Source organism: Platalea leucorodia (genome assembly GCF_965183815.1).
Source record: "Platalea leucorodia genome assembly, chromosome: 2".
NCBI lineage: Eukaryota > Metazoa > Chordata > Aves > Pelecaniformes > Threskiornithidae > Platalea > Platalea leucorodia.
The window spans coordinates 56,912,596-56,930,822 of record NC_138824.1 but is presented as its reverse complement, the minus strand read 5'-3'; the positions used below and the strand labels follow the sequence as shown (position 1 = coordinate 56,930,822).

The following is an 18,227-nucleotide window of genomic DNA, read 5'->3' as shown; positions in this document are numbered from 1 at the left end:
CATTTGTGTCCTTGTCTGTGGGCTGGCAAATGACTCCGCTGCCCTGTAAGGCATACTGGAAAGAGACAATCTCCTGCCCAAGATTTACCTTTTATTTCAGGGGGTGAAGTTGGGAGTGTGGTTTACAGCATGCTTTCCTGGGATGCTGTATACCCCTCTACGTATGCTTTGCCAGCTTTGCTGACTACTGCCAGAAGGAGCTACCGTGGTCCCACTGATTAGTGGTTCACTTGGCCTAAGTGGCATTCAGTAAAACTTCGTCTTGCCAGAGACACTTTACAGGCAGGTTCCAAATGGGTGTGTTTTGCTTCTTTACTCACCCGTATGACCCTACAATACTTTGGCCTAACTTAAATGTCAGTCTTTAATTTAGATGGAAGAATCTGTCTAGATGATTCTTTATTTCTTGCATAAGAGTTCATGTCATTACTGACACTTAAAGCAAGGGAAAGAGATAGAAACTTCTTTGTCCTCTTTTAAGTATGTACGATGTCATAGACCTGCGTAGAAAAAAAAAACGACACTGAACTTTGTCCTTGAAAGAGTTTTGAAGATAAGTATTATCCATCATGTATTTTCTGTGAAACGGTCTGCCTCAGACTAAGGTTTTGTCTTTACTAAGACTTCTGAAAATGTTAAAACTTCGCAAAGATTTGATTTCAGTAGGTGTTTTTATCAGAGAACGTTATATTGTTTGAAGCTTTTCTTGAGAATGTTTGTCATATTCCTGTTCTAATTCCTGCTAGAGTTCAGCTTTGATTTGAAATACCACTTTTAGAGAACTTAATTATCAGAAGATAGTCTTTCTTTGTCACAAGTTTCCAAGTACAGTTCTAAAAGTAAAGATCTTTGTTGCTAAATATTTGGGCATATATCTTTACAGTGTTTCTGTAATGTGAAAAAGAAAAGATACTTGTGATGATGAGTATGAAGTGCTGAGGTATAGATTCCAAGTGAGCTGACTTTTGCAAGCTAGCCCAAGATTTTAAAAAGAGTACAACACCATGTAGACAAAAAGTGCGAATGTATGTCTATGGTGTTTCTAAAAAAATGCATGCTCCAGTGCCGTTCTAGTTGTCTCATGTACTGTGGATGTTTCAGATGTCTCTTAAATGCATTTTTCCATTCTTATTTCAGAAATTGAGAAAGGTGATCATAAAACAGGTAGAAGTAACCACTATTTAATAAATGCTTTGAAGACTGATCCTTCTTTAACTAAAGAATTACGAGTTGTTTTGGAGCAAGCGCTGGAGGAGAAGCTGGAATCCTTGGGAATTAAAGCAGTAAGATTATTTTGAGTTATTTAAAAGAGGGGTAATCTTTGTCCTACTTTTTTGCTATTCTCTTTCGCTCCTGTACCACAACCCTCAACCTGTAAAATCCAAAGCTAAATTTCCACATGTTGTGAATAAGTGTAATTCATTAACCTGAGAGGATGTCCATCTAGTTACAGCTGTGGAAGATGAGGCTACACATGTGAGCAGTGTTACCAACTTTTGTGATTTTCTACAAGCTTTGTGATATTTGAAGTTTAAAAGAGTGTATATGATTGTAGGATAGGAATCCCAGAAATAATAGCCCCTGTGTTTACAATACAATTTGTTTCCTTAGGGTGTTCGCGGTATCCCAAATGAGCGCTTAAATAAAATTTTGCGTGCTATTCAATCTGCTAGAGAATGCAAACAGAAGCAAGAGCCTGACATTCAGCGAATTCGAGAGCATCTTGAACGCCAAGTTAGCTTTAGGGTTGAAGAGAAATCATCGTCTTGTAATAGACCTGTTTCCTGTCCTCAACTTCCTTCAGAAGGTTAAATGTTTTGGTTTTTTTTTCATTCTCTTACGTTTTATAACTGCTATTTAAAGTTTTATTTAGCAGCATTTCTGTATAGCTGCTTTCATAATTTTTCATATAAATATTCTGTATAGTTATGGCCAACTAAACAGTTTCCTTTAAAGGGTTCTTGACATTGTGTTTAACTGCAGAAATCTTAGCTCCTATATTGGCAAGATACATGGTAACTCTGAACTGCTTTGAAAAAAAAGATTACTTTTTCTCTTCTTTTTTTGTAAAACTATAATCTGCAGCAGGGACATCTTTAATTTTAGAAATTAAATATAAAAGATTCTTAACATTGTTTCTAATAATGAGATAGATAACTTCTCTTGTAGATAAACAGAAGTTCAGTCAATTGGGAATTTCCTCATCTGCCACACCACAAAAACCAGTAAAACGGTCTTCAACAGCTGTCCGCCCAGCTGAACAAAGACCAGCCATCGCTGAGAATACATCCACGCCAAAGTAAGAGATGCTATTCTCATAGTACGTATACCTCAGGTAACAATCTATGGGTTTGGGTTTCTGTGCTGATGTGAACGTTTCCTGCTAATATTGTAAGAACTGAGCAAAGAATTCACATTACTTCTATATAAACTTTATGCTTACTTAGTTGACTGTCAGTCTTGAAATAACTTGTCTTGTTATTTTTAGATCCAGGAAGATTTTTGGAAATGGAGTTTCCAGAAAAACATCTAGTATCACGTATGTTTTGTTCCTTTGTATTTTTGAAGAAAACGTTTTTGGTGACTGAATATTCACATGCTTGCCACACAAAAGCTATCATTAAGCTGAAATTATAAACACTTTCTGGACTGCATGTTTCATATTTTGTTTTAAAGTATTTTTCCATTTGAGTCTGTTATAATCCCTGAAGGACAGCACGTTCCCCTTTCGGCAGATGTATTCTTTATTGTGAACCAGAGAGGGACATTCAGTAAAATTGGGTAATATCGCTTCCTTTAGTTTTTTTCTCAGATGCTTTTTCTGAGCCAGTTAAAAGCATTTAAAGACTTTGGTGACCTTATTTTTTCAGTTTATTGATATTTTCTTGCTATGACCAAAATTAAACACAATATTCCAGATTTCACTCACATCAGGCACATTACTTTGTCATTTCTTGCACTGAAAAATTCCTGAATTATTTTCATCTAAGAGAATATCAGAACAGTCTCTGTGGTGCAGACTCCTTGACCGTGAATTTTTCTTTCCCTGCTGATCCATGAAAGCCTATCTTTGCTTGCCTGGCAAGACTTGTTATATGTCAGTCTGTTGTTTCATAAAGATAGTTGCATAGATAGAAATAATCATGTCTATATAAGAGATCATTTTGTGATAACTTTCTGAGTTTACTTAGCAGCATGATTTCTTTTAAATAGTTTTATGGATAGTTAGAATTTATGGGAGTTCCTGTTTTTTTCACGTAAGAAAAAGGCATGTTACTGGAAAGGAAAATACAAGGAAGCCTAAATATGTATATATCAATGCAGTCACTGAAACCCAGTAAGCCCTTGGGTTGTGTGTGTTTTTGCATAGAACTCCACCATTCAGTTCAGAGGAAGAAGTAGATGAATATGATATTAAGCAGTCTTACATATCACCAGAGTTATTGCAAAAGCAGTCAAAAGCATCAAGCAGCAAAGTCAGTGCTTTTCAGAAGGCTTCTGGCAAAAGCAGTATCCATGGGACAGAGGGAAGTGAAATTGAAGAAACTGGAACACCCGTGAAAACTTCAAAAGGTTTTTTCACTGCTTTTGTATATGCATGTTGTAACAGCTGTGCGTGATTTTGCATTTCCTGATAATATTTGTCTGTTAGAAAACATAATGAAGGCAGACTGTCTAGTCTTGAGTGTATGTATATTTGTGTGCACTTTATGTTTTTGCTAATATATTAATATAGTACTTCGAGATGTCAGTTCAAATTAGATGTATATCACGCTGGTTTATATAAATGCAGAAAAAAAGACAGTCTGTGCCTCAGAGAGACTGCCGTCTAAAACATTTTTTCTCAGACGTTTACTTATTTTTACGTTGTGGAAGATTTCTAGAGGGTTTACAGTAAAGCCGCTTACTTGTGAATGGAACTTGTCAATGTAATTTTTTATGAACTTTTTAGGAGCAGTTATTCAAAAACTGACCGAACAAGTTGGAAAGAGTCTTTCTAACCATGGAAATAAGAACAAACCAGCTGGAGGGATTAATGTTACGCAGGCATTTATTAAGAAAGAAGAGGTGCAAGAACTGAAGGTATCACTTTTAATAGTCATTATTATTTCATTAAGTAATTGAACTAGATATACATATGTTACTTTTTTTTTTTTTCATGCTGGACCCATCTTGATGCAGTGAAGAACTTAATTCTCAAAGGCAGTTTTGGAATTACAGCTAAATAGTCTTTTTGGGTACGTCTGCACTGGTGTATAGAAAAGTGCTAGCAAGTGAGCTGTGGCAAGTGACCTCTTTTCATCCACGCTGCTTATTAGCTTATACCATGACTGTTTTGGATCACTACAGCTAGCCTGAATTTTGGGCACAATTGGTTTAGTTTTTATCTCCTATTCTAGTGGCATAGAGAGAGCCTTTCTTTACTTGCTTTCCTAGTATCTTGTTTTGATGGAGGAAAAAATGAATTTGCTTATTTAATATTTCAAAATATTTTTAGTTCTAGAGCTTTATCAGATATGGAACTTTTAAATACATTTTAATTAGGGGACAAATACCATTTCTGAGTACGGTCTTTGTTCTGCTGCATCTATTTATAATCATATACTGCTTTCAGACTACATCAGATACATCACTGATGTCTGTCCATTGAGTATGGCATGTGTTCACAATCAGAATACTAACACAATTTATTCTTTACACCCCAGGCTCCTAAGGTCCCAGTCTTGCCCTCAGTTTAGAGTTTTATAATTGGTAAGCCACTGTGATGCAAATTGATCTTTGCCTGAACAATCTATTAAAAAGAACAAAAGTTACTCCAAATCAGAAGTCAACAGCAGATAGTGCTATTTATTTCAGTTTTAATAGTTGTTATTAGATTGAAGTAGACAGCTGGATACTAGTTCTAGCATTCAAGAAAACATTTTTTCACCAAATAAACAAGTAATAATTACTGAAAATCATGTTATCCATAATAAAACTGATACCTGAGGGCTTCCTGACTAACAGTTATATCTGAAATTTATCATTCCTCCCAGAAACAGTGACACTTCTATTTCAGTTTCCAGAAAGGGGAGATTGTCTTAATCAACTTTAGCTGTAATGGTAGGGTAATCACATTTAGCCTGTGTGCTTTTAATTGCCACTGGTGACACCTAACTTGTCCATTGACTGTGTGGGAGCTGCAAATCACACTAGACTCAAAATTATCAACTCAGACATGACTATTACAGTATAATTTTCTGTCCAAATGTTACTTTCAGATTCTCTGCAGTGTCAGATCATACAAGACTGTAAAATGTTCACAGTTAAATTTAGGGAATGTTACATTTTGTAAAGATCTATAGACAGTTGGCCATCGTGTTAAGGAATTTCAGCTTCAAGAGCAAAAAGTTGTAGAAAAATAAGCCTTAAAATCTATGTTATAAAGATGTCTTAGTTTTCAGTGGTAACTTCTCTTCCCACATCTCTCAAGCCCCTGAACCTCAAGGCAGGGACTGGGAGAATGAAGTCCCTCCCATCATGGGAGAAGATCAGGTTCGAGATCACCAGAGGAACCTGAACATACATAAGTCCATGGGACCTGACGAGATGCTACCCAGGGTCCTGAGGAAGTTGGCTGATGTAGTTGCCAAGCCACTCTCCATCATATTTGAAAAGTCCTGGCAGTCAGGTGAAGTCCCTGATGACTGGAAAAAGGGAAACATTGCACCCATTTTTTAAAAAGGGTAAAAAGAGGACCCTGGGAACTACCAGCCAGTCAGCCTCACCTCTGTGCCCGGTAAGATCATGGAACAGTTCCTCCTGGAAGATATGTTGAAACATATGGAAGACAGGGAGGTGATTAGAGACAGCCAACATGGCTTCACCATGGGAAAATCATGCCTGACTAATCTGGTGGCCTTCTACGGTGGAGTGACTGCATCAGTGGACAAGGGAAGAGCTACATATGTCATCTACCTGGACTCTGTAAGGCATTTGATACTGTTCCCCACAACATTCTTACCTCTAAATTGGAGACATATGGGTTTGATGGATGGACTGTTAGAAGGATAAGGAACTGGCTGGATGGCCGCGTCCAAGGAGTTACACTCAATGGCTCAGCGTCCAAGTGGAAATCGGGAATGAGTGGTGTCCCTCAAGGGTCTGTACTGGGACCAGTACTGTTCAATGCCTTTATTAGTGACATAGTGGGACTGAGTGCACCCTCAGCAAGTTTGCAGATGACACCAAGCTCAGTGGTGCAGTTGATGCACCTGAGGGATGGGATGCCATCCAGAGGGACCTGGACAGGCTTGAGGAGTGGGCCCAAGTGAACCTCATGAAGTTCAGCAAGGCCAAGTGCAAGGTCCTGCACCTGGGTCGGAGCAACCCCCAGTATCAATACAGACTGGGGGATGAATGGATTGGGAGCAGCCCTGTGGAGAAGGACTTGCGGATACTGGTGGATGAAAAATTGGACATAAGCCAGCAATGTGCGCTTGCAGCCCAGAAAGACAATCGTATCCCAAACTGCATCAAAAGCAGCGTGGCCAGCAGGTCAAGGGAGGTGATTCTGCCCCGCTACTCTGCTCTGGTGAGACCCCGCCTGGAGTACTGTGTCCAGCGCTGGGGCCCCCAGTACAAGACAGACGTGGACCTGTTGGAGCAGGTCCAGAGGAGGGGCAGAAAAATGATCAGAGGGCTGGAACACCTCTCCTGTGAGGACAGGCTGAGAGAATTGGGATTGTTCAGCCTGGAGGAGAGAAGGCTTTAGGAAGACCCAATTGTGGCATTTCAAAATACGAAGTGGGCTTATAAGAAAGATGGGGAAAGACTTTTTTACCAAGGCCCGTAGTGTCAGGACAAGGGGCAATGGTTTTAAATTGAGAGTAGGTTTAGACTGGATATAAGGAGGAAATTTTTTATGATGGGGGTGGTGAGACACTGGAACAGGTTGCCCAGAGAAGTTGTGAGTGGCCCATCATTGGGAGTGTTCAAGATCAGATTGGACAGGGCTTTGAGCAACCCAGTCTAGTGAAAGATGTTCCTGCCCATGGCAGAGGGATTGGACTAGATGACCGTTAAAGGTCCCTTCCAACCCAAACCATTCCATGGTTACATGAAAAATATTTTTGCTGTATTTCATTTAGAATATGTTGTGTTCCTGATGTCTTAACCCAGTGGCATGTTGCTGTATGGATGTGATGAGTTTGAAATGAGTTTATGAACCCAGGGCAGGTGTTGCTACTTTGTTTCTGGAATCTTTACAGAACAACACACCATCTTGTATTCTTGCTAGTTATATATGAATGTGCATATATTCATGTCCATATTTTTATGTTTAAATGTAGGCATATAGTTCAAGTTAATTCTTTAAATTTTAGGTGGATTTTTGAAACATGCCCAAAGACATAAGCACAAAATGCCATTGGAATGATGGTTTCTCTGAAAATCCAATTTTTTTTTATTAGCTTAAATACTTAGAGCTGCTAATAGTTGTTCTCAAAACCCACGATACCATAAAACCTTTGTAAAGCATCCCATTGTCATATGTTTTATAAAGGTCGTGTTTTACAGAAGTTTCTTCAGAAACATTTTAGAGAAAAATAATTTTCTGCTTACCTGAAGCTCTATTACCTGAGTTCACCTGTACCAGACATTGTATGGATTATGGTATTTCTTTGGAGTAAGTCTTTGAGTTAGTAAAACCACTTAGCAGTTTTGATTGGTGCTGTGTATTTACACTTGATCAAAACTGATTTCTGTCTGAAGTTGACATTTTTCTCTGTATTTTATACTTCAAAAATCAGTTGGGACTTAGTGAATGTTTGAGGAAACTCTTCCTTCAGTATTTCTCAACGTATGTGACTCTGACTTTCCCATTACCACGCCCTCCAAATGCAGATAATTTGAAACAGCAAAATGTTGAATCCTGGTATGTTAATAATACAGCACACCGAGCAGATCTGTCAGTTTTTGAAAAACAGTTTACAATGTTAAAATTGAATTGTGTTGCAAGATAGAGCATTACTGCAGTCTCTTCCCTTCTTTCGAGACACACAACACGTTCATATTTGTTGATTTTTTCTCTAGTACGTACATACCTGACATTGTTTTCTCATAGCATCTGAATCTTTCTTCTGTGCAACAGAAGCACCTTCTGTATCTCACTGTAATATTGAGGGATTCCAGTGAAATAAGGTTTTAGCTTTGTGAGAAACCACCTCTTGCTTTCCACAGTTAAGCTGTCTAATAACGGCTCGATTCCATTGAACCACATCTGATGGACAAACAGGGAAATGCTGTAGCTCTTCTTTCAAAAGCTGAATGAAGGTATTTAGTTCTCAGGCAGATGAGATAAGAAAGGCCGTGGACTTGTTGCCTTCAGGTTCATCTGTTTGACTTGACTCTCATTTTGTGAACTCATTATGCAAATCCACCACTTAATTAAAAATATACTTGTACATGCTGACAGTGAGTCTTAAGAGGAATACATATTTTAACTTTGAGCACCGCGTGTTTTTTTTAACTTTCATTATTTAATTTTCTCTTTGAATAAATCAGTTTTAAATTGAGAAGTCCTTTATTGCAGTATTAAATTTTTCTAGTGTGAACACAGAATGTTTACATAGCAAACTAAACTGCCAGCTTGCATGATAACATGTCATGTCTTTAACTTCATGTCAGTAATATACATTCTAACGCTTAAAGGACTTTCCATCTCATTGGAATAGCTAATGTCCCAGAAAAGACGATCCTTTTTTAAGTTAGACATGTCAAATACCTAAAAACATAGGTTTCTGACAGTTATGAAACTGACAGAGCTTTTACCTTTTGCAGTTCCTGACTTAAAAGAAAAAGAAAACCAACCACTTCTAGCTTTAGAACTATAATAGTGAATTAATATAATTTAGGTAATTGAATGATGTGGATTTTAAAACTGTGGTGATAGATGTCATAAAGGCCATGTACCAGCGCATTTTTCTTTAGCAGTTTCACATTGTTGAGTTTACGGAAGATCTCAGCACAACTTGAACAGACAGAGTAAAAATGCATGTTTATTCTTCTCCCTATTAGTTCACAGAAGTTGATGAAGATGATTGGGATATATCATCAGTAGAAGAAGACTTTTTATTAATGAAAGGTGATAGAGGCCAGAAGGCACTGACAGTTCAGAAAAACGAGTCAAATGCTGCATCTGTGGTACATGCATGGGGTCTTCCGAAGACAAGCGTACCAAAGGAGGAAGGTAACGTATTCATACTTCTACATTATAAGCCTTAAGCGCCTAACACACCTAGAGGAGAATGTAAGTATACTGTGTGACACGTTGTAATTCAATGTATGGTATTTTAGAAGAAAAGAACAAGTAAGAAAAACTGTGTGCTTGGTTTCACGTCACATAAATATCATATGATATTTATGATACGTACTTACAAGTAAACAACACATACACATAAATACACAGAGATGCCACGAAACTTAAATTTGTGATTTTAAAACATATAGTACTATCAGGCTTCAGCCTTGTCTTAAAAATTAATCATCCAGGATTTTTTTTTAATTGTTTCCCAAATGTAAGGGAGGAGGGAAATTTTCTTACTTTGTCTTGAAAATAAGAATCAAATTTCACGTTTGTTCAAGATATCTAAGTGACCTACCAGGCTGAGATAAATATTTGAGCTACTGGTAAAAGTGATAGCTTCAACCTTACATAGAACTTATATAGTAGTTTGGAGCCCTAACATTTTAATATACTTACTTAAAGGTTAAAGCTGTGTCAGTTATATAAAGATACTTCAGGTTATGTTTAAAGGGAAAGTAATGTTGACACTGACTGCTTGTACTGTGCATTGTATTCTGTGACAGAAACAGCCTTCATATTATCAACACTTGTAATTTCCTCACCGGTTGAAATTCTGGACTTCCTGAAGTCCACAGGTGTTTGCTCACATAGCATGTGATTTTATCTCATAGATAAATACAGAGTAAAATTACCCCCAAAATATTATTAATAATTGTTAAATTTTTTTTGTTGTTTTAACAGGCCTTCACGAAGCTGATAATACAAGCACGTTAAAAAGCAGCTTAGTCACTGTAACAGATTGGAGTGATTCTTCAGATATATAAAACTGTTGCATTCCTGATGGGAGGCACTGCTGTCGGCTTCCGCTGGTGTTGAAAACGTAGTTGAAAACATCAAGTGTTTCCTATTCATTTCCCATATTGGTCATGTAATAACAAGGAATACTGTTTACAGAGCTCTTGTGTCTTTCAGTCCTGAATCTGAAACAAGAATATTCACACACACATTACTGGCCATGTCTATCTGGAAATTGAGAGTTAATGCTTCTTTCTTGTGAACTCAATGGTGAAAGTCGCTTTGATTTCACTGAGGTGAAGATTTTGCCTCTAATGTTTACATTAAAGATTGAAACTGGTCTTGCAAGAAAGCCTGTTAACCAATGAACAGAATTTACTCCAGAGTATTACTTTGTAAAATTTTTAAATGCACATTTTCTTGTATTTTATCATAAACTTTATATAAAATCATTTTAAATAAAATATTTCCATATAGTAAAATGTTACGTTTCTAACATGGTTTACAATAAACGCCAAATGAAAAGGAAAAAAAGGCCTCAGCTATAAAGCTGGTTATTATTAAATGCCTCCTATTTGGGGAAGTTACTCTTTTTTTTTTTTTGATTAGGGTTGAGTCTTAGTTAACATAAAAGCACAAAAATTGGAAAAGAAATTAAAACATCAAGCTAAGGTGAGGAAAGTACTGACCTGCTATTGCAGAAGTACTTCCCTATTGCTGTTTTGCCCATATTGGCTGCCTTCTTAAAAAAAAACGCAATAGTGTTTTGACTTAAGTAAAATATAAAAATAAGGTAAAATAAAAAGAACCTTGAATGGCTTTGTAGTTTTGATGTATTTTAGATGGTATCAGATACAAAACCTTTTCTGCCATGCTGTGCCATTAATAATAGGACTATTCATTTTTTATATTTACATGCGTGTTCCAAAATGAAACTCCAAGGGTCCATCAGTTCAAGCCTCAAGACAGACCTGAGTTTGTGTCTAATTTTAGGGTCCCAGTCTAGAAAGTGTTTTGTAGTTATTCATAATCTCTAATCTCACTTATTGAATCATTGTACAAATATTCCCTCAAAAGCCATCGCATTTCTATGGACAGCCCCCCCCCCCAAAAAAAGTACTAGCTCGATTTTTGAAGTGTTGTAACTAATTCAGGATTATCTAAAAAGAAGTGCTGTTAAGTACTGCCTGCTTTTATTTGGCCAGCCCTTCAGCAATGTCATCGGCAGAGCAGGCCAGCTGGTACTGCCTGGGGTTTTTCCCTCCCTTTCGTAACCCAGTGGCTTGGAGCCGTTCTGGAGCCGAAGGTGTCCGGGCAGCCTGCCCAGCGGGAGGGAACAAAAACAAGCCCCTGGAAGCGACTTGTCGCCAGCAAGGGTGAGTGCTGAGGCAGGAGCCCGGCAGCGCGGTGCACGTGCAGAACGTGGGAATGTCTCCAAGCCTTGCCTTGCCCACCACAAAGCTCCCCAAAGGCTGCGGCCCCGACCTGTCCCCTCCCTGCCACGCCCACGAACGCTCGCGATCACGCACGCGTTCTTCTCATGCATGCATTCGTCTCCGGCCGTGCAAGACCCTCTGCAGTGACTGTTCTTGTAACGACTGGCCCTGACTCTTCTCTGGGGAGGTGCTCCTGCCTCCCCAAATCTCATACTTCTCCCAGTCTCTTCTTATTCCTATGGCACCGACTCCAACAAGTTGCACATTGATCCACCCCGGCAATGCAATAAGGAGGTAAGAGCCCGCTGATTCCCGCCGACTGTCATCGTCTGGCGCTGCAGTTACGATGTGCCCTGCGATTCCGACGTCACTGCTCATCAGTGGCGGGATGTTTTACGTGTTAACCTGCACGGAGGACGGCTGTTTTGTCCAGTACTGAACCCATTTCAGAAACGGTTGCAATGATGCACTGCAGTCAGCATGACGTGTGTGATGCCGTTCCCGTAAGCAACTGACATACCGAGTTGGTAAATACCCCATTTATTTTTTTCAAGAAAGCAACATCAGCTCATGATTTCCAGGTATAAACTTTACAATACCAACATCAATCTTAAAATATAATAAAATTTACATCAATATGTAAAAAGCTGCAAGTTAATGTTTTAAAAATTCATTGTCTTAGTGGTAATTACATTGGGGTTGGGGGTAAATCACTCTGCATGAACATACAAACTCATTTTTAAAACGCTTTGAATCTTCCAACAGTACAATTAAACATAAGCGTTCTTGTCAAAGTGCTTTGGTGGGGTTTTGTCTGGGACGCTGTTGTGGACCTTTGTACGAGAAGACATCACAGATGTGGCTCCATTATATGCATACCCCCTCCTGAAAAGAAAAGAGAATCGACCATTTACAGCTCATCCTACAGACAGGTAACGTCTCTGTATCCAAGCATTACAGCAGTATAAAACTAGAAGAAATTCATAGGAATGTACCTATAAATTTCAGGGGAGGGGCAGGGGGTCATCGTCCTTGCCTCTGTGGTCTCATTCCCGTTTGACATTTCCCCTCCGGCATCTCTCTTTGCAATTCACTTTTATATAAACTCGTAGCCCTCGTTCACAGCCAAGTAAACTAGGGCCCAGTCGTGAAATATTTAGGCTGTGGCAGATCCTGGGTGAACGGTTCCTCCCTCCAGCTCTGCCTCTTCGTTATCGCCCCCCTTCTGCTGCTGTAGCTCCCGCTGCCACCACCACTGTCCTTCACCTCCCTTTTGATCTGATGATTTGTGATTAAACAAACTTCTCTGTTCACAGCTGTAAGGTGACCTGACCACTTTTCCTACATCAGTGAATGCATTTTTTTTCCAGCAGTAGTAAATTTATCAAGTATATATAACAAAAGTATTTGTTCTGAGTCAATAGCTTTTCTTAATTATGTTAATGATGGACAGAGCATTATCCTTAAATCCCATTATTTTCTTTCATCCACACAACCCTTTTCTGAACCTCACTACAAAGTGTTTTGGAAAGCAATCAAGCCACATACATATAGCGGGTACATTGACTTCTTTCAATAAGTACAACTTGCATTTTACCTTGGAGAATTGCTGTTTTCAGCTATTGAGAAGCAGAATATACTGCCACCAATTATGCAGAGCGAAGCTCCAGCCCATCCAATGAACAAAGCTGCTCCTAATTCATACCTACAGGAAGTTAATAAATGGGTTTAACAAAAGGGAGCATGAATTGAACAGTTTTGCAGAATAAAAAACCTAAATTTTATTTTTTCCTGAATACCTTTCCATTGACATACATGTTATTCATCGCAAAATCAGTAGCTCTGCCATTCACCCGTGTTCTTTTCATCATTTCCCTCTTACTCAGGAGGCAAACCCTGTCCCTGCGGTACACCTGGGCAAAGCCAGGGTGCCTGGCTTTTCCACATCTCCTCCTGGATTGCTTGCCTGCGGGGTTAGGTGATTCTTTGCCCCGTTTACAGCGCACAGCTCCTGTCCCCTCGGACCATTTCGGCTTTGCTCCCGCTGGCTCCCAAGCTGGACTGGGGCTTTCACTGAGCCGGCGACTCGAGCTGCTGCCTACAGCTCTCCTTACCTCTCCCCTCTGGCCCTCAGGATCGCTCTCCCTCCCTATCCACACTCCAGCCTGCTTAAAACATGAGGGTTTATGTACGTATATATAATATGCATATACAATATGTATACACACACACGCAATATATGCATATACAGGTGTATCTGATACATGCGTAGGCACATACACGCATGCATACGCAGATGTACGTGCGTGTACACGTGCACACGTGCACGTGCCGGCAACTTTCTGCTTCTCGAGTCCCTGTGGCTGGATTCAGGCTGGAAGACACCGCTCCCCTCCGAGCCCCCGGGGACAGCTCCAGCTCGCCAGCAACGGTCCCCGCTGCCACCTGGGGCAGCCACCATTTGTTTGCAGCCAGAAACTCCCCAGTTTGACTCCAAGAGGAGATGGCGGTGCTGCAGGAGCGTTATCACACACGGGTAAGTCCAAGTTTCTAAAGCAACAGTAGTAAATGATGGAAAAGAAGGGCATGGGGAAGACGTTCTTTTCCTCCCCCTGCTTGAGCTCAGCGCCCATAACCTGAGCTCTGGAGCTTCGAGACGAGCGGCAAGCCATGGCTGCCACTTGCCTGCTCCGTTCCCCAGCTCTTCGCCTGAGGTGCCGCTCTTCACACCACTCTCAGGATGACCTGCATTAGACCGCAGGCCCAACAGCCTCGAGAGTCTCATATTCCTCACTATTAGGACAATGTCTTCTGCTCCTTCTTCTCTGCTGCAGTTCCTCCTTGAGGAAACCTTTATCTCCTTCTGCCTACTAGGATCCTGTGTTGTAAACACAGGCCTTGTCCCCCATCCAGCCACAGTTATCCGTCAGATGGCTTTACTCTTCAAACTTTTGTAGTAAGCTTGTTTATTTATTGTAAGCTCTGGTGAGGCAGTCGAATGAAAGCTTCTGCTTGACGGCCTGCCTGTACAACTGAAAGACTGTGCGGCTGATTCCAGGTGACCAGATCCTAATTTAACATTAGCTGAAATACGTAACTGAAAACACCTGTAAGCTGTTCTACAGAACTTATCTTTACAAAGATGATACTGTGGAAGCACTCAAAAATTGCCAGTGAGCCTGGACACCCAGAAAATGATACAGTGACTTCTATAATAGGTCACAAGGGGGCAAATACTGGCTGGAGAACAAAAAAATCGCTTTTCCATGTTTTCTTGAGATTCCACCCAGAGGTAAAGCAGACTTTAAAAAAAAAAAAAGTCATACAGGGAGAAAAAGCTACACTTAGGATATCAGTGCTAGATGCCATGGACGCTCAGGTTCAAGTAATTTCTGACTCAGGGACTTATTGCCCAAAAGAGATGGAGCCATCAGAGCTCAGAGGTAGGACACCGTGAGGGCTTGCACCTGACTCTTCACGGCCCCGCTAGTGCTCTGACTTCCAGGTTTCTTTTTCATTTTCCGTTCACGTCATCCCAAGCGGAGTTCTTATTTATCATCCCTTGCTAAAAAAGGATCGGATTCCCCCAAACATTCTCCATACCTGGTGTGGGACTTAGGCACCCAACCCCCAAATTAAACGGCTGGAAACCATAGCTCAGCTGCCTTTCACCCTGGAAAACTCTGCACCCAGCCCCGTTTGACTTCAAAATCTGCCAAACATGTAAAGCTTTAATTTTAACTCACATTTCCAACCATGTGCTATGGTTTTCACAAGACTTGAGCAGATTTTTGTCTGTTCAAGGACTGGGGGGTTCTCTCATTGGAAGCATGTATCTACATCAGAGCTCATCACCTAGGATCCCATTACAGTCAACACACAAGAAACACACACGAAGCACACTTCCAAAATACGCGTGCTGCATCGCACCCTCAGGGTGCCTCTTGAACGAGCTGTAAAGGCAGATCAAAGTGATTCACCCTGACGTGAAGTGACACGAGGTAAGCCCCACCCTGGGGATCCCTCCATCCCCGCAGGTACTGCCAGAGCACCCCGAAGGTACATGGATCGGGGTTAGGCTCCCCACAAAAGTCAGTGCAGACCACCATGGTGCTGGAGAACACAGCTGGACCAAGACCTAGGAAGGCCGTTGCTGTAATAACTTATTCGCCAAGACTACTCGCCTAGAAAGTGGGAAACACAAGTTCATTTCCACATTTCCATCTAACAACATCAAATGGTTGGCCAGAGGCTAATGGGAGACAGATAAGGAGACCAAGTACCACCTCCCCTCCTGAAGCTCCTTAGTTGTACAGGAACCCAATGAAGATTACACTGGGTTTAACTGGGTAGAAGAGGGTTACCTGACTGTTGCCTACTAGTTGGGAAAGAAGACACGGGGCCCAGCCTTTGTTCTTGGGATTGTTTGTACTTTTTACGCAACATTCGTTACTATAACATGTATAAAGAGATTGCATACGTGGACCCGTCTTGGGTGACTGCCACACCGCTACATTAATGAGTTGTGGAGCTGGCATAATTGGTCTTTCTTCCACATCTTTAAACAGATAAAAAACTTTCTGATTTGCACTGATGCTTATGAGGAAAACTTCAAATTTTCAATTGCACATCAACCTGTGTATGGCTCCCTGGATTTTACCCAATCCATCTTTTCAGCATTTAAGCCAAGCCTAACCTCCCATCAAAATCCAATATGTAAAAAAACCGTACCATATGAAAAAACCCTTATATACATTGGTACCTCCAGAAAAAAAGAAAAAAAAAAAAAGAAAAAAAAAGGATATAGGCTTTTTTAGAAATTGCTGCACTTTGTGTTTTTCCCTTCCCTCTTTATCATTAAAATCTTTGCAGGAAACACAGTCTTCTGTGTCTTGTAATTCTTGGTTGCAAGAACCAAAGCAACCACTGCCCAAAGTCTGTGGCTGCGTATGCACTGTCTCCCATCAGTGAAATCAATCTGATTAGAGATCGCTTAAAGACCGCTGGCAGCTTGGGGGGGAACAGGACATGGATGAAGAGGCTTAGAGGTGGTGACCGCTGAGGACTACGAGAATTCAACTGCAGAGAACTGAAAGCCACCTTCAACTACACTGACCAAGCAGGCTAAAAGCAGATTTTTTTACTGTAATACAGGGAGGGAGAATTCAGTGAAAGGAAAAAAGTATAATATCAGTACAGAAGAAAAATATTGTAGCCGTTACATACATCAGGACCATGAAGCAAACTCCCAAGCAAACCAGTGGAAGCTTCATTAGCCAACTGGATGTTGGCATATGTAAAGGACATGCCTACCTACTCAATGAATCTACACAGCTACCCAAGGGAAATACACATTTTTAGTGTCTTAATTCTTACGATTCTTGAAAAATGAAAAATAGATTCAAATGTCACAGCGGGACAGTGGAGAGAGGGCCTGTGTGAACTGAGCATGATCCATTCAGAGGCAAGAAAGATGAAGGGAAACAATTCCCTATAAAAAAGAACGGGAAGTTAGTCAGATGATTTGGATAAACTAACCCCACTCCTCAGTAAGAATGATCATGATTATGGAATTCAAACTGTGGCAAGAGACAAAAAGGATAGACTGTAACAGTTGTTTTTTTTTTAATTAAAAGTAGTAAAGTGACACACTAGGTTCCTAAGAGAAGCTGCAAGAGCAACGGTAGCAAGACAGCAAAGCAGAAGCACAGGTTTTCTCCTATTAGAGGCATCTGAAGAAAAATGCAATCCATCTTGGCTGCAAGCACTAAGGCGTCCCGTGCTGTCCCAAAGACTCTGCACGTGTTATTACGTAGGATCAAACAATTCCTTTGGAGCTGTTTTAAACTGGCAATGCAAACTGTTGCATCTTAGGCATCCAGCCTAAGATTTCTTTCTAAGTAAGGCAGGTTCCAGGGTGTCCCCGTGGTGCCTGCCATTCCTCAGTTAGGCGCATAAATTCAAACCAGAAGTCTCTTGAGCAACAGCTTTAGCCAGGTCTCTGGTTCCTCCTGCACCCATACATATTCAGGGTGCCTCTTCCAAATGCAGAAGGCTGGAGGGAAATTGTGATGGCTGAGATGATGCTGATCATCTCGTGTCATTCACTTTCTGCTAACGGTATCTCAAGCCTGTCTTTGACACTGCCAGACTAATATCAGAAGCAAAATGCGTAGCAAAAGATGAAAGGTTGAAATTCAAAGCAGCACCCTCTCTCAGTGAAGAGCCAATGCCAAATTTCCACCATACACCCACAAAGCACATTAAATGTTTCTGCAATGCACGTCAAAGTAAGAATTCAGAGGAGGCAATGAAATACATCACTACTCCAACATATTTTACATTGGTTGAGAGAGAAAGGAGTCAAATGCCGCCATTAGCTTAATCTGACACCAGGTCATTGCATGAGCTACGCTGTGTGCAACTCAAGCCACAACTTCTGGCTCTCCTCTCTGCCTTTATCGTTGCAGTCGCGATTATGTGTGCATGCAGCTGAGTTATGCTGGTTGTTCAGGAAAAAGGTAATTTCTGCAAAGGATGTTTTACTACCTTTATTTCAATATTTGAACTGAACTTCTCGTTTGCTCACAGTAAAACTCTGCTGTGAGGTCTGCCTGCTCTTTTACAGCAGAACAGTGTAGGAATACAGTGTAGGAAAAGGACTTCTGGCAACAACCACGGTATTTTTCACCAGAACAGTAAGCCTGATG

General features: G+C 40.5%; 2 protein-coding genes across 4 annotated transcripts in view; one reads left to right on the top strand and one right to left on the bottom strand.

Annotated features, from left to right (window-relative positions):
• DZIP1 (DAZ interacting zinc finger protein 1) overlaps positions 1-10,166 on the top strand; it is a 41,173-nt gene extending 31,007 nt beyond the window's left edge. Inside the window, exons 13-20 of the mRNA XM_082337901.1 lie at positions 1,138-1,283; positions 1,612-1,807; positions 2,170-2,299; positions 2,489-2,539; positions 3,371-3,573; positions 3,953-4,083; positions 9,058-9,229; positions 10,028-10,166. Coding sequence (XP_082194027.1) covers positions 1,138-1,283; positions 1,612-1,807; positions 2,170-2,299; positions 2,489-2,539; positions 3,371-3,573; positions 3,953-4,083; positions 9,058-9,229; positions 10,028-10,110 — 1,112 coding nt within the window. The 3' untranslated portion in view covers positions 10,111-10,166. The remainder of the gene's footprint in view (positions 1-1,137; positions 1,284-1,611; positions 1,808-2,169; positions 2,300-2,488; positions 2,540-3,370; positions 3,574-3,952; positions 4,084-9,057; positions 9,230-10,027) is intronic.
• A 2,121-nt stretch (positions 10,167-12,287) lies between these two features.
• Positions 12,288-18,227, bottom strand: part of CLDN10 (claudin 10) — a gene marked incomplete at both ends in the record, with an annotated part of 64,972 nt that continues 59,032 nt past the window's right edge. For all 3 annotated transcript variants that reach the window (XM_082304933.1, XM_082304931.1, XM_082304932.1), the window contains 2 exons: positions 12,288-12,402; positions 13,115-13,222. In XM_082304933.1, coding sequence (XP_082161059.1) covers positions 12,288-12,402; positions 13,115-13,222 — 223 coding nt within the window. The remainder of the gene's footprint in view (positions 12,403-13,114; positions 13,223-18,227) is intronic.